The following is a 25,709-nucleotide window of genomic DNA, read 5'->3' on the forward strand; positions in this document are numbered from 1 at the left end:
ACCCACAAGACCCGCCACGGGATTTTAAGACCTCTGGTGAGTGGAACACAGCATCTGCTCCAATCCAATCACACAGGACCTGAGACTGCATTAATTAGGGAAGCAGAAAACCCAGCCTGATCAGGGGCACAAGTCCCTTCCGGTCCCGCCAGCACCGGGGTAGCTAGCGCGCAGAGTCGGCTGACACCCGCCAGCTACCCACAAGACCCTCCACGAGATCTTAAGACCTCTGTGAGTGGATCACAACTTCTGCCAGGAGGCAGGTTTGAACACTAGATATCTGGGCACCTTCCCTGCAAGAGGAGAGCCTACCTGCAGAGAGTACTCTGAACACTGAAACTCAGGAGAGAGCTAGTCTCCCAGGTCTGCTGATAGAGGCTAACATAAACACCTGAGGAACAAGATCTAACCAGAGACAACTACAACAACTAACTCCAGAGATTACCAAATGGCGAAAGGCAAACGTAAGAATCTTACTAACAAAAACCAAGACCACTCACCATCATCAGAACGCAGCACTCCTACCCCACCCAGTCCTGGGCACCCCAACACACCCGAAAAACTAGACCCGGATTTAAAAGCATATCTCATGATGATGGTAGAGGACATCAAGAAGGACTTTAATAACTCACTTAAAGAAATACAGGAGAACACTGCTAAACAGGTAGAAGACCTTAAAGAGGAAGCACAAAAATCCCTTAAAAGTATTGCAAGAAAACATGACCAAACAGATGATGGAATTGAATAAAACCATCCAAGACCTAAAAAGGGAAGTAGACACTATAAAGAAAACCCAAAGTGAGGCAACACTGGAGATAGAAAACCTAGGAAAGAAATCTGGAACCATAGATGCAAGCATCAGCAACGGAATACAAGAGATGGAAGAGAGAATCTCAGGTGCAGAAGATTCCATAGAGAATATCGGCACAACAATCAAAGAAAATACAAAATGCAAAAAGATCCTAACTCAAAACATCCAGGAAATCCAGGACACAATGAGAAGACCAAACCTACGAATAATAGGAGTAGATGAGAATGAAGATTTTCAACTTAAAGGGCCAGCAAATATCTTCAACAAAATTATAGACGAAAACTTCCCAAACCTAAAGAAAGAGATGCCCATGAACATACAAGAAGCCTACAGAACTCCAAATAGACTGGACCAGAAAAGAAATTCCTCCCGACACAAAATAATCAGAACAACAAATGCACTAAATAAAGATAGAATATTAAAAGCAGTAAGGGAAAGAGGTCAAGTAAAATATAAAGGCAGGCCTATCAGAATTACACCAGACTTTTCACTAGAGACTATGAAAGCCAGAAGATCCTGGACAGATGTTATATAGACCCTAAGAGAACACAAATGCCAGCCCAGGCTACTATACCCAGCCAAACTCTCAATTACCATAGGTGGAGAAACCAAAGTTTTCCACGACAAAACCACATTCACACATTATCTTTCCACGAATCCAGCCCTTCAAAGGATAATAACAGAAAAAAAAAAACAATACAAGGACGGAAACCATGCCCTAGAAAAAGCGAGAAAGTAATCCTTCAACAAACCAAAAAGAAGACAGCCACAAAAACAGAATGCCAACTCAAAAAACAAAAATAATAGGAAGCAACAATTTTTTCCTTAATATCTCTTAATATCAATGGACTCAATTCCCCAATAAAAAGACATAGACTAACAGACTGGCTACATAAACAGGACCCAACATTCTGCTGCTTACAGGAAACCCATCTCAGGGAAAAAGACAGACACTACCTCAGAGTGAAAGGCTGGAAAACAATTTTCCAAGCAAATGGTCTGAAGAAACAAGCTGGAGTAGCCATTCTAATATCAAATAAAATTGACTTCCAACCCAAAGTTATCAAAAAAGACAAGGAGGGACACTTCATACTTATCAAAGGTAAAATCCTCCAAGAGGAACTCTCAGTTCTGAATATCTATGCTCCAAATGCAAGGGCAGCCACATTCATTAGACACTTTAGTAAAGCTCAAAGCACATATTGAACCTCACACAATAATAGTGGGAGACTTCAACACACCACTTTCATCAATGGACAGATCGTGGAAGCAGAAACTAAACAGGGACATGGTGAAACTAACAGAAGTGATGAAACAAATGGACTTAACAGATATCTACAGAACATTTTATCCTAAAACAAAAGGATATACCTTCTTCTCAGCACCTCATGGTACCTTCTCCAAAATTGACCATATAATTGGTCACAAAACAGGCCTCAAGAGATACAAAAATATTGAAATCGTCCCATGCATCCTATCAGACCACCATGGAATAAGGCTGATCTTCAATAACAGCATAAATAATGGAAAACCAACATTCACGTGGAAAATGAACAACACTCTTCTCAATGATACCTTGGTCAAGGAAGGAATAAAGAAAGAAATTAAAGACTTTTTAGAGTTTAATGAAAATGAAGCCACAACATACCCAAACCTATGGGACACAATGAAAGCATTTTTAGGAGGGAAACTCATAGCTCTGAGTGCCTCCAAAAAGAAACTAGAGAGAGCACACACTAGCAGCTTGACAACACACCTAAAAGCTCTAGAAAAAAAGGAAGCAAATTCACCCAAGAGGAGTAGACGGCAGGAAATAATCAAACTCAGGGGCGAAATCAACCAAGTGGAAACAAAAAGAACTATTCAAAGAATCAACCAAACGAGGAACTAGTTCTTTGAGAAAATCAACAAGATAGATAAACCCTTAGCCAGACTCACTAGAGGGCACAGGGACAGCATCCTAATTAACAAAATCAGAAATGAAAAGGGAGACATAACAACAAACCCTGAAGAAATCCCAAACACCATCAGATCCTTCTACAAAAGGCTATACTCAACAAAACTGGAAAACCTGGACGAAATGGACAAATTTCTATACAGATACCAGGTACCAAAGTTTAACCAGGATCAAGTTAACGATCTAAACAATCCCATATTCCCTAAAGAAATAGAAGCAGTCATTAATGGTCTCCCAACCAAAAAAAGCCCAGGACCAGATGGGTTTAGTGCAGAGTTCTATCAGACCTTCAAAGAAGATCTAATTCCAGTTCTGCACAAACTATTCCACAAAATAGAAGTAGAAGGTACTCTACCCAGCTCATTCTATGAAGCCACAATTACTCTGATACCTAAACCACAAAAAGATCCAACAAAGATAGAGAACTTCAGACCAATTTCCCTTATGAATATCGATGCAAAAATACTCAATAAAATTCTCGCTAACCGAATCCAAGAACACATCAAAACAATCATCCATCCTGACCAAGTAGGTTTTATTCCAGGGATGCAGGGATGGTTTAATATACGAAAATCCATCAATGTAATCTTAAACGCGTTCTCACGACCGGCCAGGAAGAACACAACAAACCAGAATCTTCTGCGGCAAAACTTTATTGCTTACATCTTCAGGAGCAGGAGCGCAAGCCCCAAGCCCCAAAAACGAAAGGCCCCTGCTTACATCTTTAGGAGCCAGAGCGCCAGCGCGCCAGAGCGCCAGAGCGCAGAGCAAGAGCTCTATTGTTTACATCTTTAGGAGCAAGCGAGCAAGAGCCAGAGCCAGAGAGCAAAAGCGCAAGAGCGCAAGCAAGAGAGAGAATGGCGGAAACCCCGTCCCCTTTAAGGAGAATTATCCTTCGCCTAGGACGTATCACTCCCTGATTGGCTGCAGCCCATGGCCGAGTTGTTGCCACGGGGAAGGCAGAGTACATGGGGTAGAGAAATACCCTTGGCACATGCGCAGATTATTTGTTTACCACTTAGAACACAGCTGTCAGCGCCATCTTGTGACGGCGAATGTGGGTGCGGCTCCCAACATCTCCCCCTTTCCTTTTAATAAGAGCAATAGGCCACCCATATTAATGAGAGTGGAGATAGAGGTCAAATCCCCAGTGTGCAGGTAAAGGAGCCATGTACAGGATTAGCTCTTAGGCTCACAGGCTTTTACCCAGAGCAACCCTGACCTGCTCCCGTGTCGTTTTGCCTGGAGAGAAGGACACTTGGACACTCAACCTTCTTGAAAGATGACATGTCTCCCTAGAATAGGCTCATATATGCCGCAGAGCCCTTCTACTGCAGTGCTTAGCCGTGCAACTCTCTCGGGCTGCTGAAGCACACTCACTCTGTCCCGTGCAATGAGACTAGCCTCGTGGGATGCAAGAGCTGAGTGGCCAGCGACCTATTGCCTAAGCATAGATAACCATATATCAGGGGAAGCACCATGTTCTAGTACTGCAAGTGCCTGGGCAATAACCACCTTGTCTCTCCTAGTTTGGGCCTTAAGCTTACAGACCAACCAAAGAAGCAACACTAATCCACAGCAAAGTGTATCTCCAAATAATATCAATCCCACCCATTCTTTAAAGAAGGAAAATGCTGAGGAGATCCAATTGGGTAATCCTTTGGTCAGGGACAGGTCCAAGCGCGTGGAGTTGACCTGAAGTCTCAATTCCCGAGGGATCTGTTCAAATTCAGCCGTCCAATTCTGTAACATATACTGAGAAAGACTTTTTGACAAATTAGCTGCCCTAGTAAATTTCTCATATTGAATGGAAGTAACACACAATCCCGGAAACTTTTGTTCACATCTCAGCTGAGCTATTTGCCATAATCTAGTTGTTTCTGGACAAGATCTATGAGTTGATTAACCAGCATGAGACCACCCTGTATCTTGACATTAGCTGAGGCCTGTTTATCTATGACTGTAGTCACTGAGGCTGACAAAGTGTTAATGGTGTCAGTCGTCTGGACCTGTCCAGACAGAGCCAAGGCTGTCTGAATCAAGGCCAAACCCAGTTCCTAGTTAGTGGTAAAAAAGCAGGGGAATACTTGAGCATTATACATCACCGTCATTAGGAGTGGAAATGTCGACATTATCCCCCAACGCTGCTCTCTCTTTATTATTGACGCCCTGGACATCACCAAGACGAGGGACATCAGTATTCCCTTGGTCAGTCTGGATTTTTCGGGTGAGTCTTTCTGGTATCCAAAATGGGTTGTCTTCATTCTGTGGGAAAACACAGATAGCTCCCCTGGATCTTATCAAAATAGGATCCGGGCCATACCATTTATTATCAAGGACATTTTTCCATTTAACCATCTCATTGGGCCTATCTGGCTCTGAACAATGACGTTCAGCCGCAGTATGGCCATGAACATCAATATTTAAAAAATTGAGTGTAAAGAGTGCCATAGACACAGACACTCTTGGTACTCGGGGTAGAGTCTCCTCAATTCCCCTCTTCTGTTTTATAAGATAGGCTTTGAGGGTGCGATGCGCACGCTCAACAATACCCTGTCCTTGAGGGTTGTATGGAAGTCCAGTCAGGTGGGTCACGTCCATCTGACGGCAGAACTGCTGGAATTTTTGAGATGTATAAGCTGGTCCATTATCAGTCTTAAGGAGTTTGGGTTTCCCCCAAGCACTCCATGCCTCAAGACAATGTTGAATCACATGTGAGGCTTTTTCACCTGTTAAAGGTGTGGCAAACATTACACCAGAGCAGGTGTCAATAGAAACATGTAAATATTGATTTCTCCCAAAGGAGGAAATATGCGTGACATCCATTTGTCAGACCTGTAATGGCCTGATGCCACGAGGGTTTACCCCTACATGAGGAGTAGATAAAATTTGACAACAATCTAAAGGCATTATTAAGTAATCAGAATCACTTTCAGTAGAACCAATCCCTCTGGCGGCTCGAGGAATACCAGAGGAAGGAAAAACAGCCATGTAGGCTTGGCAAAATTATTAGTTGAGCTATTCTGTCCCTTTGTGATATAGAAAAGACAACTTGAGGACAAGAACAGAGAACCTGAAGTTCCCCTTTACAATCCTGATCTACAACTCCAGGGTGGACAATAAGACCTTGTAGGCTGCAAGAGCCTGCCTCTGTCATACTGGCCACAAAATCTGAGAAGGACTCTTAAGGTCCCTGGACGATCTTTGTTAATTGTCCAGTGGCTTTACCTGCTCGGGAGAGCGCCTTCCAGGCCCTAATAGCCTTTTCATCTGATTCAGAACTACTAAGAACTGGCTCCTTGAGCTCATCTAGTGATGAGTATAGGTTCCTTCTCCTAGAGACCTCCGCTAATTGATCTTTTTTCTTTTCCTTCCTTCTAATCTCTCCCCAGGTATTCTTACCTGACCTAAACTTTTCCTTGGGTTCAAGACCCTTGGAAAGGCCTGTATGCTTATTTTGTGTACCATATTTTCTTTTTGCTCCTATTCTCTCTCCCCGCTTTACTTCTGATAGACTGTCCTGAATTTCATCCAGAATTTTCAGCCCTATCTTAATCACTTGATAACATGTGAAAAAGAACAAAAGGGCTCCTAACACTAGAAAAAGTTCAAGGCCAAACATACCTTGTAAAGCTATTTCCCACTTTACTTCTGATAGACTGTCTTGAATTTCGTTAGAAAGTTCAAGGCCAGACTTACCTTGTAAAGCTATTTCCCACTTTACTTCTGATAGACTGTCTTGAATTTCGTTAGAAAGTTCAAGGCCAGACTTACCTTGTAAAGCTGTACTCACTGGTACTCCTGTTCCCCAGCTGAAGAGTTCTGAATTCATGCAGTTGAATCCTTCTCAACAGTCTGTTTTACGGGAACCTTCGTTACCATGACCCGCAGTTCTGGTTCCGGAATGAGGGATCTTCCTTGCGCCGGTGATGGTTAACTCCCGTCCCGAGTTTTCTTGTATTTTCTCGTCCCGGGTTTCAGCACCAACTCTTAAACGCGTTCTCACGACCGGCCAGGAAGAACACAACAAACCAGAATCTTCTGCGGCAAAACTTTATTGCTTACATCTTCAGGAGCAGGAGCGCAAGCCCCAAGCCCCAAAAACGAAAGGCCCCTGCTTACATCTTTAGGAGCCAGAGCGCCAGCGCGCCAGAGCGCCAGAGCGCAGAGCAAGAGCTCTATTGTTTACATCTTTAGGAGCAAGCGAGCAAGAGCCAGAGCCAGAGAGCAAAAGCGCAAGAGCGCAAGCAAGAGAGAGAATGGCGGAAACCCCGTCCCCTTTAAGGAGAATTATCCTTCGCCTAGGACGTATCACTCCCTGATTGGCTGCAGCCCATGGCCGAGTTGTTGCCACGGGGAAGGCAGAGTACATGGGGTAGAGAAATACCCTTGGCACATGCGCAGATTATTTGTTTACCACTTAGAACACAGCTGTCAGCGCCATCTTGTGACGGCGAATGTGGGGGCGGCTCCCAACAATGTAATCCATTATATAAACACATTCAAAGACAAAAACCACATGATCATCTCGTTAGATGCGGAGAAAGCATTTGACAAAATCCAACACCCATTCATGATAAAAGTCTTTGAAAGATCAGGAATTCAAGGCCCATACCTAAACATGATAAAAGCAATCTACAGCAAACCAGTAGCCAATATCAAAGTAAATGGTGAGAAGTTGGAAGCAATCCCACTAAAATCAGGGACTAGACAAGGCTGCCCACTTTCTCCCTACCTATTCAACATGGTACTTGAACTCCTAGCCAGAGCAATTCGACAACAAAAGGAGATCAAGGGGATACAAATTGGAAAAGAAGTCAAAATATCACTTTTTGCAGATGATAATGATAGTATATATAAGTGACCCTAAAAATTCCACCAGAGAACTCCTAAACCTGATAAACAGCTTCGGTGAAGTAGCTGGATATAAAATTAACTCAAACAAGTCAATGGCCTTTCTCTACACAAAGAATAAACCGGCTGAGAAAGAAATTAGGGAAACAACACCCTTCTCGATAGTCACAAATAATATAAAATACCTAGGCATGACTCTAACTAAGGAAGTGAAAGATCTATATGATAAAAACTTCAAGTCTCTGAAGAAAGAAATTAAAGAAGATCTCAGAAGATGGAAAGATCTCCCATGCTCATGGATTGGCAGGATCAACAAATCTTGCCAAAAGCAATCTACAGATTCAATGCAATCCCCATCAAAATTCCAACTCAATTCTTCAACGAATTAGAAAGAACAATCTGCAAATTCATCTGGAATAACAAAAAACCTAGGATAGCAAAAACTCTTCTCAAGGATAAAAGAACCTCTGGTGGAATCACCATGCCTAACCTAAAGCTGTACTACAGAACAATTGTGATAAAAACAGCATGGTACTATAACGACAGAAAAGTAGACCAGTGGAATAGAATTGAAGACCCAGAAATGAACCCACACACCTATGGTCACTTGATCTTCGACAAGGGAGCTAAAACCATCCAGTGGAAAAAAAGACAGCATTTTCAACAAATGGTGCTGGCACAACTGGTTGTTATCATGTAGAAGAATGCGAATGGATCCATTCCTATCTCCTTGTACTAAGGTCAAATCTAAGTGGATCAAGGAGCTCCACATAAAACCAGAGACACTGAAACTTATAGAGGAGAAAGTGGGGAAAAGCCTCAAAGATATTGGCACACGGGAAAAATTCCTGAATAGACCAGCAGTGGCTTGTGCTGTAAGGTCGAGAATTGACAAATGGGACCTCAAAAAATTGCAGAGCTTCTGTAAGGCAAAAGACACCGTCAATAAGACAAAAAGGCCACCAACAGATTGGGAAAGGATCTTTACCTATCCTAAATCAGAGGACTAATATCCAGTATATATAAAGAACTCAAGAAGGTGGACTCCAGAAAATCAAATAACCCCTTAAAAAATGGGGCTGAGAGCTAAACAAAGAATTCTCACCTGAGGAATACCAAATGGCTGAGAAACACCTGAAAAAATGTTCAGCATCCTTAATCATCAGGGAAATGCAAATCAAAACAACCCTGAGATTTCACCTCACACCAGTCAGAATGGCTAAGATCAAAAATTCAGGTGACAGCAGATGCTGGCGAGGATGTGGAGAAAGAGGAACACTCCTCCACTGTTGGTGGGATTGCAAGCTTGTACAACCACTCTGGAAATCAGTCTGGCGGTTTCTCAGAAAATTGGACATGGTACTACAGGAGGATCCCGCAATACCTCTCCTGGGCATATATCCAGAAGATGTTCCAACTAGTAAGAAAGAAACATGCTCCACTATGTTCATAGCAGCCTTATTTATAATAGCCAGAAGCTGGAAAGAACCCAGATGCCCTTCAACAGAGGAATGGATAAAAAAAAATGTGGTACATTTACACAATGGAGTACTACTCAGCTATTAAAAAGAATGAATTTATGAAATTCCTAGGCAAATGGTTGGACCTGGAGGGCATTATCCTGAGTGAGGTAACCCAATCACAAAAGAACTCAAATGATATGTACTTACTGATTAGTGGATATTAACCCAGAAACTTAGAATACCCAAGATATAAGTTACAATTTGCAAAACACATGAAACTAAAGAAGAACGAAGACCAAAGTGTGGACACTTTGCCTCTTCTTAGAATTGGGAACAAAACACCCATGGAAGGAGTTACAGAGACAAAGTTTGGAGCTGAGACAAAAGGATGGACCATCTAGAGACTGCCATATCCAGGGATCCATCCCATAATCAGCCTCCAAACGCTGACACCATTGCATACACTAGCAAGATTTTGCTGATAGGACCCTGATATAGCTGTCTCTAGTGAGACTACGCCGGCCTAGCAAACACAGAAGTGGATGCTCACAGTCAGCTATTGGATGGATCACAGGGACCCCAATGGAGGAGCTAGAGAAAATACCCAAGGAGCTAAAGGGATCTGCAACCCTATAGGTGGAACAACAATATGAACTAACCAGTACCCCGGAGCTCTTGACTCTAGCTGCATATGTATCAAAAGATGGCCTAGTCGGCCATCACTGGAAAGAGAGGCCCATTGGACTTGCAAACTTTATATGCCCCAGTACAGGGGAACGCCAGGGCCAAAAAGTGGGAGTGGGTGGGTAGGGGCGTGGAGGGGAGGGTATGGGGGACTTTTGGGATAGCATTGGAAATGTAAATGAGGAAAATACCTAATTAAAAAAAAAAGAAAAACCAAAAACAAACAAACAAAAGAATATTTGTTCCTCTTGAAGGGAATCTGAGTTTAATCGCAAACACCCATATGGTGGCTCACAATCATCTGTAACTCCAATTCCAAAATAGTCTGATAACTCTCCATGACCTCAAAAGGCGGCAGGCACGTGTATGCTGCCCATGTGTAAAATAACACCTTTGCTAAATTCTGCTGTAGGCTTTTTTTTCTCATTAATATTTAAGATACTTATGAGAGTCATAGGTGACAAAAGGATAAATTATATATGTCTTAAAACACTATTCTGAAAGTAATTATTGAAGCTTGAGCTGGACAAGGTGGCTCAGCAGTTAAGAGCAGTCTCTGTTCTTCCAGAGGATTCGGGTTCAATTCCCAGCACCCACATGGCTGCATGCAACTGTCTGTAACTCCAGAGTCTGACCCCCTCACGCCAGTGCACATGAAACTAAATAGATTTTAAATCTGACTCCCTCACACCAGTGCTAAAAATAAAGTTAAATAGATTTTTTAAACGTAGTATAGCTTTGTTTGGTATTTCTTTTGTTGTGTTGTGTTTTATGAGACAAGGTCTCACTAAGTAGTAGCCCAACTGACTTCACACTCGATAAAGTGATGGGGTCCTAGGTGTGCATCATCAGACCAGCTCTGCGCATGTGAGGCCACGGTGAGATACACATGGAAAACTTCACTCTGCTAGCCATGCTTAAGTGTGAAGCTCAGTACTGTTCAGTGCATTCATATTTTCCCAGCCAATAATCTCTAGAACCTTTCCATCTTTCGAAACTGAAACTCTGTACCTACAAAAATCTTACTTTCCCACTAGCCCTACCTCTAGAAGCCCCTATGAATTTGACCACTCTGTAGACCTCATATAAGAGGATCGTGCAGTCATATTCATCAGCATAATGTCCTTGGGGTTTATCCGTGTTGTAGCATGTCAGAATGTACTTCTTTTGTTCTTAACATAAATTTATTTATTTATTCATTCATTCAGAAACAGAGTCTCACTGTATAGTATAGCTCTGGCTAGCCTGGAACTCAGTGTGTACACCAGCTGGCCTCAAAATCACAGAGGTCCATATTTTCTGCCACCCAAGTGCTAGGATTAAACATGTGTGAGATTGAAGATGCATGCCACCACACCCAACTGAAACTTGCTGCTTTATCTAGGCTGGTTGGCCTGTGAACTCCCAGGAGCCTGCTGTCTGTGCCCCCAGTGCTGAGGTTACCCGCAGGCACTGCAGTGCACTCAGCTTCTACTGCACGGCTGCTTCAGAGATGCACCTGCTCGGTCGGGCCCTTGGCCATCGTATCCGGTTTTACTGGGAGGAGGGTTGTCACTGAGTTCTAAGAGTTGTGTGTGGTTTGACCATGAATGCCTTACCTGATTTGCAGGTGTTCTCTGTTTCATGTTATCTTTGTGCTCTGTTGGGTGTGTCCTTTGAGCATGGGACGCATTAGTGTAGGGCTGGCACAATGGTCCAGTGGTTAGGAGTACTTCCTGCTCTTGTGGAGGACTGGAATGTGGTTCCCAGCATCTGCACTAGGCATTTCACACCCACCTGTCACGCCAGCTCCCTCTTCTGGCCTCCATGGGTACCTACACATATATGCTCAGATGTACAGACAAATAAAAATAAATCTTAAAAAAAAAAAAGCAGCCGGGTGTGGTGGCGCACGCCTTTAATCCCAGCACTTGGGAGGCAGAGGCAGGCACTGAGTTTGAGGCCAGCCTGGTCTACAAAGTGAGTTCCAGGACAGCCAAGGCTATACAGAGAAACCCTGTCTCAGGGGGAAACAAAAAAACAAAAAACTTTAGTTTGAGAGCTGGAGAGATGGTTGAGAAGTTTCAGAGCAGTGGCTGCTCTTCCAGAGGACTTGAGTTTGAAGTTTGATTTCCAGCATCCGCATGAGTGTATAACTGTCTATAACCCCAGCCTTCCTCTGTATCCCAAGGGCACCAGACACAGACATGGTACACATACATACATGCAGGCAAAGTAACTACCTGTTTAAAACATCATTTGACCATATTCAGAGAGGTAGTATTGAGCTGCCTGTTCTGTCCTGGCCTGAGTGCTACAGCACTCAGTCACAGCAGTCCATCCCATCAGCCATGCTTTGAGGAAGAGTTTGCTCAAGATGAGAAACTCCTAGCCTCAAGGAACCATCTTGGCAAAACAAAGCTTTTTTAGACATAACCGAAGTTGGCTGAAGGAAAGAGTCCTGTAGCTGAAGTGGGGAAGATGGCAGCCCCTAGCCCTTGGTGGTAGGACCACCTGCCCTGTGTCCAGCACCTTCCTGCAGCCTGTGGGGACTAATGGCTAGCTCCTCCTCACATCCTGCCATCTGCTTTCACATTGCTGTGGGCATCAGCCTCAGTGGCTTCTCTCTTATCCAGTGATCTGTGAGCTGTCTCATGCCAGAGCCCTAAATGCCATTTCTCTAACATGGGCTGTTCTAGGCCACATGATTGCCCAGGATTGCCCATCCTTCGTTAAGTTACATGAAGGAGTTTTCTTATGATCTCTCCCCGGTGCGATAAATCCCCAAAAAGTAGATCTTGGGTTTTTGGTTTTTGTTTTGTTTGGGTGTGGAGGAGTTGTTGGTGATGCTGTTTTGAGACAGTCTCTCTGTTATCTAGCTCTGGCTGTCCTGAAACTTGCTATGTAGATCCAGCTAGCGTTGAACTGACAGAGATCCATGTGTTTATGCCTCCCAAGTGCTGGGATTAAAGGAATGTGTCACTCTTCCTGGCCCAGAAATGGTAGATTTGTGCAGTCAGTCCTTAATACTTGTATAGTGTGTATATGGTTCTAGGCCAGGCATAGTGGCATAGGCCTTTAATCCTAACACTTAGAAGACAGAGAAAAATGAATTTCTTTTTGAGGCTAACCTCATCTACATAGCAAATTCCAGGCTAGCTTTGGCTCCATGGTAAAACCCTGTCCCAAAATGTCTTTTGTTAGCCAGGTATGATGGTGCATGCCTTTACTCCCAGCACTCAGGCCAAGGGCATTCTGTTCTACATAGTGAGTTCTAGCCCTGCCAGGGCTATGTATCAAGACCCTGTTTGAAGAAAGAAAAAAAAAAAAAGCTTTACTTTAAAAAATGGTTCTAATTTCCAAATTATGTAATAATAATTGTACTGCTAGATTATCTATTCTGTGTGAGAGTAGGGTTGTTTCTTTCTGTTGTGTGTACTGTGTATTCGTAGTTGAAGTGGTAGTATGTTATTCCGCTCTAAACTTCCCTGGGCCCGCCCAAATGTTTTGGATTCACAAATGAAAAACACACACATACAAACAGAGACTTCTATTTAATATGTCTTAAACAACACAATGGCTGAGCACTTCTAAACCTCCCTGCTGCTAACACACTCTTCCCCCCTCCCATATTCTTGAATTATCACTTACTAAAACCTATTTTCCATCCTGGTCACTGCAGCCCTCATGGGCCACAACCCCCGACTCTTACATCTGGGCAGTGTCTCAGTGTCTCTGTCTCTCTGTCCTACACTCTCAGGTCCGGACCTTTTCCTCCCCGGAGATGGCCATTCTCCTTTTCCCTTGAGTTCCTTGCCCACAAACGTCAAAGTCCCACCTCTGTCTCTCAGCCATTGGCCACCAGCAACTTTACCAATTAGAACCAGCCTGGGGCAGGGACTGTCACTGTCTCACAAGCAGACATATGGATTCTCCTGTAATTTGGGAACCTAGTTAACATAAGCAATAAACCAAACCCACAACACATGGTACCTACTTAATAAACATTCCTGGGCAATGACATTTACCTTCTCACTAACTCAGGGGAACGAGGCTCGTGAAGGGAGAAGCCCATCGTGGTTCAGCCCAGCCGAGGCTGTCCAGGTCATGCGCTACTGTTGCCTCTTGGCCCGGAGTGTCTCCAGTCAAGTGTCTTCCAAGGATATAGGTGTCATCACACCCTATCGGAAGCAGGTAAGCCCACCAGGACTGTACCTTGTTATACACAGCCACTGTGGCCCTTGGTCCATGGTTTCTGAAGGGCAGAAACAAGCTCATTCTCCACAGCAGATTTGCAAAGAAGCAAGATCCTGTTGGGTGAGACCGGAGACAAACTGGCAGACTGTCCAGCTCATGGTCAGTACTGACCAGCCTCCTGTCTTACTGTAGCCAGAGCTGAGCATTATTTTTACATTCTAGATAGTTACATCGTAAGTATTTACATAAGGGTCTATGAGATAGCTTGGTATTTTGTCCCTTGGGAGGAGAAGCAGGAAAATCTCTGAGGACAGGGCCAGCCAGGGCTATATATTAAGACCCTGTCCCAACAACAGCAATAATAATGACAAAGCTTTGTAGGTATAATAGTTCACATCGTTAGCTACAGCATTTGGGACACTGAGGCAAGGAGGATTGCTGCTAGTTAGAGACTAGTCTAGGTTGTTTACTTTCTAGACCAGAGTAGGCTACAGAGTGAGACTCTGTTGAGAAGGGGTGGGGCAGGAAAGGAAAGGAAAGGAAAGGAAGGGAAGGGGGAAGGGGGAAGGGGGAAGGGGGAAGGGGGAAGGAAGGGGGAAGGGGGAAGGAAGGGGGAAGGGGGAAGGGGGAAGGGGGAAGGGGGAAGGGGGAAGGGGAAGGGAAGAAGGAAAGGGGAAGGGAAGGAGATCTTGTCTACTCCAGCCCTCACTAGTATTTCTCAGAAGTAATGAATGCTGTTGGAATTTTGGAATGTGACCCTTACATAGGATTGTAAGGCAGCACTGCCAACCCTATAAAATTGTTTATAGATTGTGACAACCAGAAATTACCCATGCTTATTTACCTGTTCTGAAGCTGTGCTGTGAGGAGAGGTATCTTCCATACAAAACACAGGCTTCAGTAGTTGAGTTTCTGCCCCCACGGAATACAGACCACCAAGCACAGGGAGAAGCCCTGGTATAGAACAGTTACCTTGCACAGGGAATTAAGAACAAATGGCCTTTGTTGAAAGCCAGCTGATGTGTTATATTAAGTCTTTTTTTCTGAAGTGAAGTAAGAGGTGCGAGTATTTACTTCTGGTAGCACATACATAGTGATAACTTGACTAAGCACACAGCCAGTTGATTCCACACTTCCTCTTTGCTATATCTGGGGCCATGGCCACACAGCTTTGGAAACACGGTATCAATTTCATCTTGATTGCTATAGTGCAGCTAACAAGTCCATATATTTTTTCTTTTTTTATTTATTCTTTCATATATTACATCCTGACTGCAGCTTCCCCTCCCTCCTCTCCTTGCAGCCCCTCTCCCCACTTCCCTCCTCCCCTAGATTCACTCTTCTGTTTACCTTCTAAAAAAGAGCAGACCTCCCAGGGATATTAACCAAACATGGCATATCAAGTTACAGTTAGAGAAAGTACATCCCTCATGTTAAGGCTGGATGAGGCAACCCAGCAAGAGGAAAAGGATCCCAAAAGCAGGCAAAAAGAGTCAGAAACACCCCTGTCTCCACTGTTAGGAATCCTGTAAGAACACCAAACCACACAACCATAACATATGCGGAAGACCTAGGTCAGGCCCATATGGGAAAACTCCAGCCCAAGGAGGTTAACTGCACCCATGGAAAACACAGGAATAATCCCACACCAGCAAAGCCAAAAGGAGGGAAGGACAGACAGACAGACACACACACACTATCAGCAACAACAAGATAACAGGAATTACTATTGATCTTTAATATCTCTCAACATCAATGGACTTAATTCCCAATAAAAAGACAAGCCTACAGAATGGATGCAAAAACAGGATTCACCCTTCTGTTGCATACCAGAAACACACCTCAACATCAAAGATAGACACTACCTCAGAGTAATTGGTTGGAAAAAGATTTTCAAAGCAAATGGACTCCAAAAGCAAACTGGTGTAGCCATTCTCATATCTCACAAAATAGACTTCCATCCAAAATTAATCAAGAGAGATGACGAAAGATACTTTATCAAAGGAAAAATCCCACCAAGATGATGTCTCAATTCTGAACATCTATGCCCCAAACTCAAGGGTACCCACATTTGGAAAAGAAACATTACTAAAGATATATCGAACCTCCCACATTAATAACGGGAGACTTCAGTACCTCGTCCTCACCAATGTGCAGGTCACCAAGTCAGAAACTAAAGCGAGAAATAAGGGAGCTAACATACATGATGGCTCAAGTAGCTCTAACAGACATCTACAGAACACTTCACCCAAACACAAAGGAATATACCTTCTTCTCAGCACCTCACACAACCTTCTCCAAAATTGGCCACATACTCGGTCACAGAGCAAGTCTCAAGAGATACAAGAAAATTGAGCCGGGCATGGTGACACATGCTTTTAATCCCAGCACTTGGGAGGCAGAGGCAGGTGGATTTCTGAGTTCAAGGCCAACCTGGTCTACAAAGTGAGTTCCAGGATAGCCAGGGCTACACAGAGAAACCCTGTCTCGAAACCCCCCCCAAAAAAATTGGAGAGATCTCAGCAATTTATCAGCACACCTGAAAGTTCTAGAATAAAAACAAGCAAACACATTCACGAGGAATAAACAGCAGAAATAACCTGAGGGATGAAATCAATAAAATAGAAACAAAGAGAACAATTCAAAGAAAATTCAAGAGTTGATTCTTTGAGAATATAAACGAGATAGACAAATCCTTAACCAAACTAATTAAAAGACAGAGAAAGAATATCCAGATTAAGAAAATCAGAAACAGAAAGGGGGACATAACAACAGACACTGAGGAAATCCAAAGAATCATTAGGTCAGACTTCAAAAACCTATATGCCACAAAAATGGAAAATCTAAAAGAAATGGACTATTTTCTTGATAGATACCACTTACCAAAGTTAAATCAAGACCAAATAGATAATGCAAATAGGCCTATGACTCCTAAGGAAATGGAAGTAGTCATTAAAAGTCTCCCAAACAGGCTGGAGAGATGGCTCAGCAGTTAAGAGCACTGACTGCTCTTCTAGAGGTCCTGAGTTCAAATCCCAGCAACCACATGGTGGCTCACAACCATCTGTAACTGCCCTCTTCTGGTGTGTCTGAAAAGAGTATCCGTGTACTCATACATAAAATGAATCTTTAAAAAAAAAAAAAAAGCCCAAGGCCAGGCAGTTTTAGCACAGAATTCTACCAGACTTTTAAAGAAGAGCTAGAACATTGCCAAATTCATTTTATGAAGCCACAGTCACCTTGATACCCAAACCACACAAAAATTCAACAAAGAAAGAGAATTAACAGACCAATTTCTCTCATGAACAATGGATGCAAAAATACTTGCAAGCCAAATCCAAGAACATCTCACTAAGATGATCCAATATGATCAAATGGGCTTCATCCCAGAGACTCGGGGTTGTTTTAAAATACAAAAAAAAAAAAAAAAGTCTTCCAATGTAATCTGTCCTATAAACAAACTACAAATGGGAGGGGGGGCAGAAAAAACAAAACAAAACAAAAAAACCATGTGCTCATCTCATTAGATGTTGGGAGAAAGCCTTTGAGTCTTCCCACACTGCTGCTTCCGTCCAGGCTATTTAGTGTCTCCTCAGCCATGAACACAGCCTCAGCCAGTAATATGCCCATCCCCACCTCCAGGAGTGGAAGGGCGTTTTTGTTGTTGTTGGGCAGGGATGGGGCTTGTCTGGTTTTGTTTTGTGGCAAGAGAGACAGCTGGGAATGACTGGTTATTTTCTTGTTTTTGTTGGTTTGGTTTTGGTTATGAGCCTAGCTTTTGATAGCTGAGCCATTCTTCTCCTTTTGTTAGTGTTTGGGTTTTTTGTTCATGTTAAATACTGGGTTTTATTTTATGTGTATGAGTGTGTTGCATGCATGCAGTGTTTGTGAGCACTAGAAACTCCTCAGGTGCCCTGGAACTAGTCCTCAGCCACTTGTCAGTTCAAGGAGTCAATTCTGGGTCCTGTGGAAGAGCAGTATGCTCTTAATTGCTGAGCCCTCTCTCTAGCTTCTGGTTTCTTAAAGGTGGGGTTTCTCCATGGCTCTCAGACTGGCCCAGAACTCATTTTGTAGCACAGGTTAGCCTCAAGCTCATGATCATCCTGCCTCAGTCTGCCAGACACTACTATACCAAGCATAAATGCTAAGAGGTTTGTGTTGTGTGCTGGAGATCAACCAGGACCTTGTGCATGGTGGACAGAGGCAGAACCACTGAACTACATCCTAGCCCTTTGTGTACTACCTTTAAAAAATGCCCTTAGTGTTTTTCATTTCATTATTTTATGCTTTTGATGTACACAGGTATTTTGCCTGACGTATGTCTATGTACCATATGACTCCTAGGTGTTCAAGGAGCCCAGAATAGGGTGTCAGATGCCATAGGACTGTAGTTACTCATGGTTCTGAGCCTTCAGGTAGGTACTAGGAATTGAACCTGGGTCATCTAGAAGAATAACCAGTGCTCTTAACCACTGAGCTAACTTTCTATTCCACAATCCTACATTTTTTTATCCCCATATTCAGTTCAAAATGTAGCACATACAGGCACATATAACTCCGTATATAAATGTCACTTGTTTGGCAAGAAAAGCAAGTGGTGTCCACATTGAAAGTCAGGTCTACTGATAAGCAAAAAAAACAGGTTGGCTGAGACCCCCAAGGATATCTTCTCTAGTCCCCAGTATTCCCATCCACTGCAGTGCCAGGTTAATCCTGGGTCCTCGCCTACACTAATCTCCACAGCCCTGTTCCTGGGTCTCGCCTTTTGTGGGGTACAACTGACTAGCTACTTGGAGCCTGGTGAGGTGCTGTGTTAGGTTACTTTTCTTTCACTGAGTCAAAACCAAGGCAGTTTACAAAAGAAAGTGTTGGGTTTGGCTTGTGGTTGTAGAGTCACAGTACTGGAGCAAAAGCCAAGTAAGAGCTCACATCTTCCAGAAGCAGAAGGCAGAGAGAGCACACTGCGAATAACATGAGGCTTTTAAATAACAACACTTGCTGAACTCAAAAGGTTAAGACATATTGATAGATGTTACCAAAGAAGAAAATACATATGTCTAGGAAAATAGTTGGGATTTTAAAACTTCATGAGAAAAAGCTCACAACTAAGAATTTTCCAGACAAGTTTGAAAATCATTACTCAACTTGTCACAAACCTGGAGCAGCTGCTTCTGTGTAGCCCTGTTAGAAGGAGCCAGAAAAGCTGACTGAATTCTCTAACATCCTCTCATTGGGTGTTAATGGCACCAAGGATACCTAGCTGCAGAGGTAGTCTGAGAATGGTGTGTATTGCTGTGATCAAGACACTGTGACTCAGGACACTGCCTCTCAAATCCCTGCATGTCCTCACATCAGAAGCAGGTTTGAATAATTAGAAATGCCGGATAAACAGGTCAGAGCACAACTGCTGAAGACCGGGACACTGAGCTTGTGCACAGCAGTGCTGCACTAGCTCTAGGCTACAGAAGCAGTGGGTCATTCTATGGCAAACCAGTGTGACAGCCGTGGGACAATGGACTAATGTCCCAGGCTCTGCATCTGGCCACATGGTCCCTGTGTGCCTTCCTAAGCATCACATGCCAGAGAGCTGTAGGGACTCTATGGTGGTTGGAATGAAAATGCCCCAGAGACTCATTTTTGTCCCTAGTTGATGAAACTGTCGACATTGTAGCATCTGTTCCTGCAGACTCCCAGCAGTCACCCATTAAGCTTACAGTGTCCTAGCACTTCTGTATCCACAGCCTCAAAATGCTCCTAAGTTCCTTGTGCTGACCAGCTGCAAAAGCCTGAGAGTGACAGGATCAAGCTTTGCTGTAGCAAAGGCCACACTTCTCCCACACATATTTTCTGTTACATCCCCACATCACCTTGAGAAACTGATGAAACAACTCAGTGGGGAGGAGAGGACTCACGTTGGCTCATGATTTCAGAGGACTTCATTCGTCACAGTGGGGAAGACATGGTGGAGTAGCTTAGTCCATGACAGCAGAGCATGTGGCAGAGACTGTTGACATCACCGAGGACTAGGACGCAAGGTTAGACGGCCCTTGAGAAGCCCTCAGTGACCTACTTCTCCTTGCTGAGCCCACTCTCTAAAAGTTGCAGAGCTTCCCAAAACAGTGCTACCAGCTGTGGACCAAGTACTCAGAATAAGAGTGGGAAAGGAAGATCCAAACCATGCTAGTAAGGCCGGGCGTGGTGGCGCTCGCCTTTGATCCCTGCACTTGGGAGGCAGAGGCAGGCGGATTTCTGAATTCGAGGCCAGCCTGGTCTACAGAGTGAGTTCCAGCACAGCCAGGGCTACACAGTGAAACCCTGTCTCAGAAACAAAACAAAACATACTAGTATTTGGTTTAACTATAATAGTAAATATCTTGATTTTTTAATGTTATTTTTAATCTTATAACCTCTTTTAAAGGTGGAAAAAATAAAAATCCTTCTGCGAAATGTGGATTTGACTGACATAAAGGTTGGCTCGGTAGAGGAGTTCCAGGGACAAGAGTACCTGGTCATCGTCATCTCCACTGTAAGTGCTCGCTCGCTCACTCGCTGTGGCCAGCTGGCATGCGCTTGACATGGCCGGTTATTTAGTGAGTGATCAATCTATTCAGAGAAATGAAAGAACCTGATCCACAGTGTAACAGACTGCACTGCAGACACGGGGTTTCCAAAAGAGCCAATGATAGCACATTGTTTAACCAAACCCAAAGATCAGGAGGCCAGCTACAGAGGATCTAGGAAGAAATAGCTAGTTCATGGAGGGATAAGATGGGGAAAGACAGGCTTGGTAGGAAGCAGAGGTAGGTGGGTCTCTTTGACTTTGAAGCCAGCCTGGTCTACATAGTGAGTTCTAGGGCAACCATGGCTACATAGTGAGATCCTGCCTCGAAAAAAAAAAGAAAAAGATAAAGACGGCTAGGGAACAGAGGGTGCAGAAGTCAGAAGACCCCAGTACAGTGGCCTTTGTACCACCACACAAGGACAGCTCCACTCTCATACCACTGCCTAATAATCTTTAAAATATCTCCATTGCAAGGACATGCTAACTGCAGATAGAAAACTCAGATGCAAAAGAGAAAATTCACACCATCTAAAACTTTCTACCCAACATAACTTGTTAGCATCTGGGGGTCTCCCTTTCTGTAGTGTGCTATTAACCCTGTCTCGTTTAAAAATAAATAAGGTCATGTTGCTTCTTAACCTTCCTGTTTTCAAGTATCAAGAAAAACACTTAAAATACTGTATTTCTTCATCTTTGTGTCCCTAGGTGCGGTCAAATGAAGATAGATTTGAAGATGACCGTTATTTTTTGGGTTTCTTGTCCAATTCAAAAAGATTTAATGTTGCAATCACAAGACCCAAAGCACTGCTGATCATTCTGGGAAACCCTCATGTGCTTGTCAGAGTAAGTTTGCAGGAGGACACTGGGACACTTGATGTGGGATGGGAGGGAAGGACACAGGTCTCAGGAAATGACTTGTTAGCTTCAGCATGCACCTGGCACCCGGAGGGAGACTCAGGCCTCACTCACTTGTCTCTCACTCTCCTCAGGATCCCTGTTTTGGAGCGCTGCTAGAATACAGTGTTAGCAATGGTGTCTACACAGGGTGTGATCTGCCTCCTGAACTCCAGGCTCTCCAAAAGTGAGCACTCCAGTCCACTTCCTAAAAGGTGGGCTCTTTGGACTCCCCAACCCTCCCATATTGCTTCTTCCTTAAAACCCCACGCACCCAAACCCACTGAAGCCTCAGGACCAGCCTAGATGCTTTCTTGACTCTTCTGACCCCTGGGCTGCAGCAGCCACTGTCTGGACTTTAGTGGCAACGCCGCACTCACTACCTTGTGTACTTCGACAGGTAAAGCACCGTGGAGGAAAGAGTGTGGCTCCACGTGTTCACCTTAAGCAGGCTGTGGCTAGACAGCTGTGCCAGGACCTGTGGACATGGTGGAGTCTGCTACAACAGGGAGCCATTGAGCCTCACCCTATGGGCCATTAGTCCAGCCATGCTTCAGTCTTCTGTGACTCCTGCGGCTTCCTGGTCTCAAGACTGAATGTTGGTATGCATGGGACCACTGAGTCAGCTGGGCTGCTCCTGCTTCCTTGGACTGACCTTGGTTCCTAACAGTTAGTTTCTGCCTGTGGGCAATCACTGCCACTACACTCCCCCAAATAAACACTTCCATAACCCCAGACCCCTTTCTGTCTCAGAATGCACCTGTGCCAGTGATAAGGGTTTTGCGCCCTACTAGCTACAATCTTTGGAGTTGGTTCCACCATCATCTGCTGTTTCATGATCCAGATGTGTGTGAAACAGCATGAAAGGCCACCAGCTCCTCTCACCCTGTGAACAGCCTCCGCTGGCTGTGTTGTAATGCCTGGGACCAAGGGTCTTGAATGGAACCAGGCCCACCCAGAACCCAGTATTTCTAGAAGGGGCAGTCAGTTAGGGCCTGTACTGGAGCCCTGCCTGTCTTCCCTGGGCTGTCCCTACATTCAAGTAGATGCCAGCTTCTAAGAGCCTTCATAGGTTGGGGGGATGGGCTCCTTAATGGACCAAACTGGACTTGTAGTCTGCTCAGAGAGCAGACTAAGCAGAGAACTAAAATTTCACCAAGCTCCCTCCCCCAGCGTAGGGGAGAGGCCAGCACAGGTTCTGTGGCTCCACCGTGCTCTACTGTAGGCCCTGCTGCCAAAAGACCTATACTTGGAGGCTGGGCTTTTCAGAGCCCAGGGTGAGCAAGGTGGGGTTTAGCCCTCTTGTGCAGGTGAAGACTGGGATCATGGAGAGATCTACTATGAGATCATAGGACCTCCTGCTCTAAAAGCCTGCCCCCATCCTATTATGATGCTCTCCCTCCATGTCCAGGGACTGGACCTGGGTAGCTGGAGCACAGAGATGAGGAGGACCAAGGAGGAATAATCCCCCAAGGAAAGATCAAGGGCCTCCACCGCTTGGAAACCACAGCGATGAAGGAGGCACTTTCCTTGGGCAAAGAATGGAGAGTCTGGGTGGGCTTTGTTTGGATGAAATTGAGAGCAGCTTAGTTGCTGCCAGGCCTCTGGTACACTGTGTTGTCCTGGGTCAAAACTCAATTGCAGTGTAACCACCCAGAGTGGCCTTCACTTTAGCTGTTTGAACAAGGGAGAGCAGGAGCAAGGGCAGGGCTACACCAAGAGGTGACTAGCAGGTCCCAGGAAAGAAGCCAGTGACTGGGAGTGTCAGGTAGATCACAGTCCATCAGTGACAGGACCTAATCTACCGAGTACCCAGCTAAGGTTAGTCATGGCTTCAGCACATTTCTACCCAGAAACATCCACCTAGCTCAGGGTTAGCCACGTCTGCTCCAGCTTGGACTGTAGGTGAGGCAGGCATAGGGCACATACCTCAGAATCTCTAGAATGAGAGTGATGCAAGATGGGCCAGGATGAGCAGCATCCCAGTCAGGAATAGAAGCCACAGAAGGCCCTGCTCTAGGGATGACAATGCTGTCCAGACCAGTGTGACCACCTGCAAAACAAGGAGCAGCCCTGCCTGGAGCCAGGTAGGCAGAGGCAGACTTCAAACTTGGTCATAGCCCCAAGAAATGAAGAATGTGTCTCCTTGCTTATTTTTAAGTTACCTACATTTTTCTTTTTCTTTTTTTTTTGAGATTTTATTCTTATGTGTTGGGGTGTTTTATGTACAGTGTCAGCAGACTGCAGAAGATGGTATATTATCCTCTGAAGTTACAGCTGATCGTTAGCTGCCGTGTGGGTTCTAAGAACCAAACCTGGTTCCTCTGGAAGAGCAGCCAGTGTTCCTAACTGCTGAGCTGTCTCTCCAGCCAGCCCCCCTTTCTCATTTTTTAAAAATAATTTTTTCTTATTTCATGTACATTAGCACTTTGCCTGGATGTATGTCTCTGTGAGGGTATGTCAGATCACCTGGAACGGGAGTTACATTTTTGAACTGCCATGTGGACACTGGGAATTGAACCTGCGTCCTTTGTAAGAACACCCGGTGCAGTGATGGATCGTTGAGCCATCTCTCTAACCCATGTTTCTCAACTTTTTAAGGCTGCTTACAATGTCATTCAAGAATACTGTAGATTTTGCCATTCTAAAGCAAAGCAGAGCAACCTATATCATATGAGAGGAAAATGCATTAGCATTTTACACCAGCATTGTCCTCTAAAAAGGACGTCCTCCAGAGCTAGAAATGGCTTTTCCTTCTTGAATCTTGTATTTTACTCTCAATGGATTGAACCCCAGTGTAAAATAGTATGCTTATAGGTCAGTGTGAAAGAAAATGTGAATTTTTCTTTCCTTTTTTTTGAGGGGGGGGGGAATATTTTATGTTCTGTACCCAAAATGGAATTTCACATTCATTGCCCATGACCCCAGAAGACAAGTAATGAGCTTTTGCCAAGGAAGCCTAAGCAATGCTTGATGCAGAAGCTTTGGTTTGCTCGATACTCCTGACCCTCTCAGGCATCTGGCCGCAGGTTGAAGTGGTCAGTTGTAAACGAAGGCAGTTCACAAATGGGAACAATGGGATGGGGACAGAGAAGCTGCTCATGGCCACTTGTGAGTCTCTCTTCATCACCCCCTACCACAAATAGAAGGTTCATTGATAAGGGTGGAAAGATACATTAGCCAGGCAGTGATGATGCATGCCTTTAATCCCAGCACTTGGGAGGCAGAGGTAGGTAGATTTCTGAGTTTGAAGCCAGCCTGGTCTACAGAGTGAGTTCCAGGACAGCCAGGGATAGGGATACACAGAGAAACCCTGTCTCAAAAACAAAACAAAAAGATACATTAATTCAATTAATCAGGACTATGTTCATTTAGCAAGATAATAGTAATGGGTTATCCCATAGAGCCCGTGACCCATCTAGCCATAGATTCTTGGCCCAGCAATGTGGGATCACCTTGTGAAGTAGGACTTAAGTCAATCACAAATGGTTGGCTGCTCCCATGATGTTTATGGCACTATTGCTTCGGTGGGATACTAGAGCGGTTGTCGTCACAGACTGCAGGATTCACAGCTTGGTAAGACTGTGTGAAAGGTAGCCAGGAGCACTGCAGCTTCCAGGTCAGTACTTGCTTAGTTTCTCCATGTCCCATGACTCCAGTATGCGGTATAGTCAGCAACAGAGTCTCACTATCAAGTTCGAGGGCAGCCAAGAACAGTGGTAGTAGCCTGTAATATTGGGACCTAGGGAAATTCAGTGGCCAACGACTAAACAACCAGTTCCTGGTACTGGGCTTTTTATTTATTAGCCTCTGGTGTCTAGCAGGGGCATTGTTGCCTCATTACTGGGCAACTCTATTTAAACGTTTATTTTTGTCTTTATTATTGATTTATGTATATGGGTATTGCACCTGCATGTATGTCTGTACCTCAAGAGCGCAGTGCCTGCAGGGGCCAGAAGGATCCAAGCAGACTGTTGCAAGTGACCAGAGGTATTGGGAAAAAGTCCATGGAACTGGGTTCAATTACCAGCATCCATATAGTGGCTTATAATACCTGTAACCCCAGCCCTGGGGAGTTCTAGCCTCCATGGCCACTGCATGCTGGTGGTACACCCATATATAGTTTTTTAAAAGAATATAACTCTCCACCCAGAGTGGATGGATAGAGCCTTTGAAGAGGCATGCACAAATAGATAACAAAGGAGACAACATTTGCGGGTGGGGTGCGGGGGGGTAAGGGAGACCTGCAGGTCAGAGAAAACCAACCTGCTGAGAAGGGGTCAGTGTGCGAAAGCTCTAGGAATCCAA

The 25,709-nt window shown here is 44.4% G+C and overlaps 1 protein-coding gene across 3 annotated transcripts in view; it reads left to right on the top strand.

Annotated features, from left to right (window-relative positions):
• Mov10l1 (Mov10 like RISC complex RNA helicase 1) overlaps positions 1–22,138 on the top strand; it is a 72,262-nt gene extending 50,124 nt beyond the window's left edge. For 2 of the 3 annotated variants that reach the window (XM_006521557.1, NM_031260.2), the window contains exons 23-27: positions 13,793–13,942; positions 20,364–20,471; positions 21,213–21,350; positions 21,497–21,616; positions 21,802–22,138. In XM_006521557.1, coding sequence (XP_006521620.1) covers positions 13,793–13,942; positions 20,364–20,471; positions 21,213–21,350; positions 21,497–21,592 — 492 coding nt within the window. In that variant the 3' untranslated portion in view covers positions 21,593–21,616; positions 21,802–22,138. The remainder of the gene's footprint in view (positions 1–13,792; positions 13,943–20,363; positions 20,472–21,212; positions 21,351–21,496; positions 21,617–21,801) is intronic. The other variant, XM_006521556.1, reaches the window with a different exon arrangement.
• Positions 22,139–25,709: the final 3,571 nt, after the last annotated feature.

Source organism: Mus musculus, chromosome 15 (genome assembly GCF_000001635.26).
Source record: "Mus musculus strain C57BL/6J chromosome 15, GRCm38.p6 C57BL/6J".
Lineage (NCBI taxonomy): Eukaryota > Metazoa > Chordata > Mammalia > Rodentia > Muridae > Mus > Mus musculus.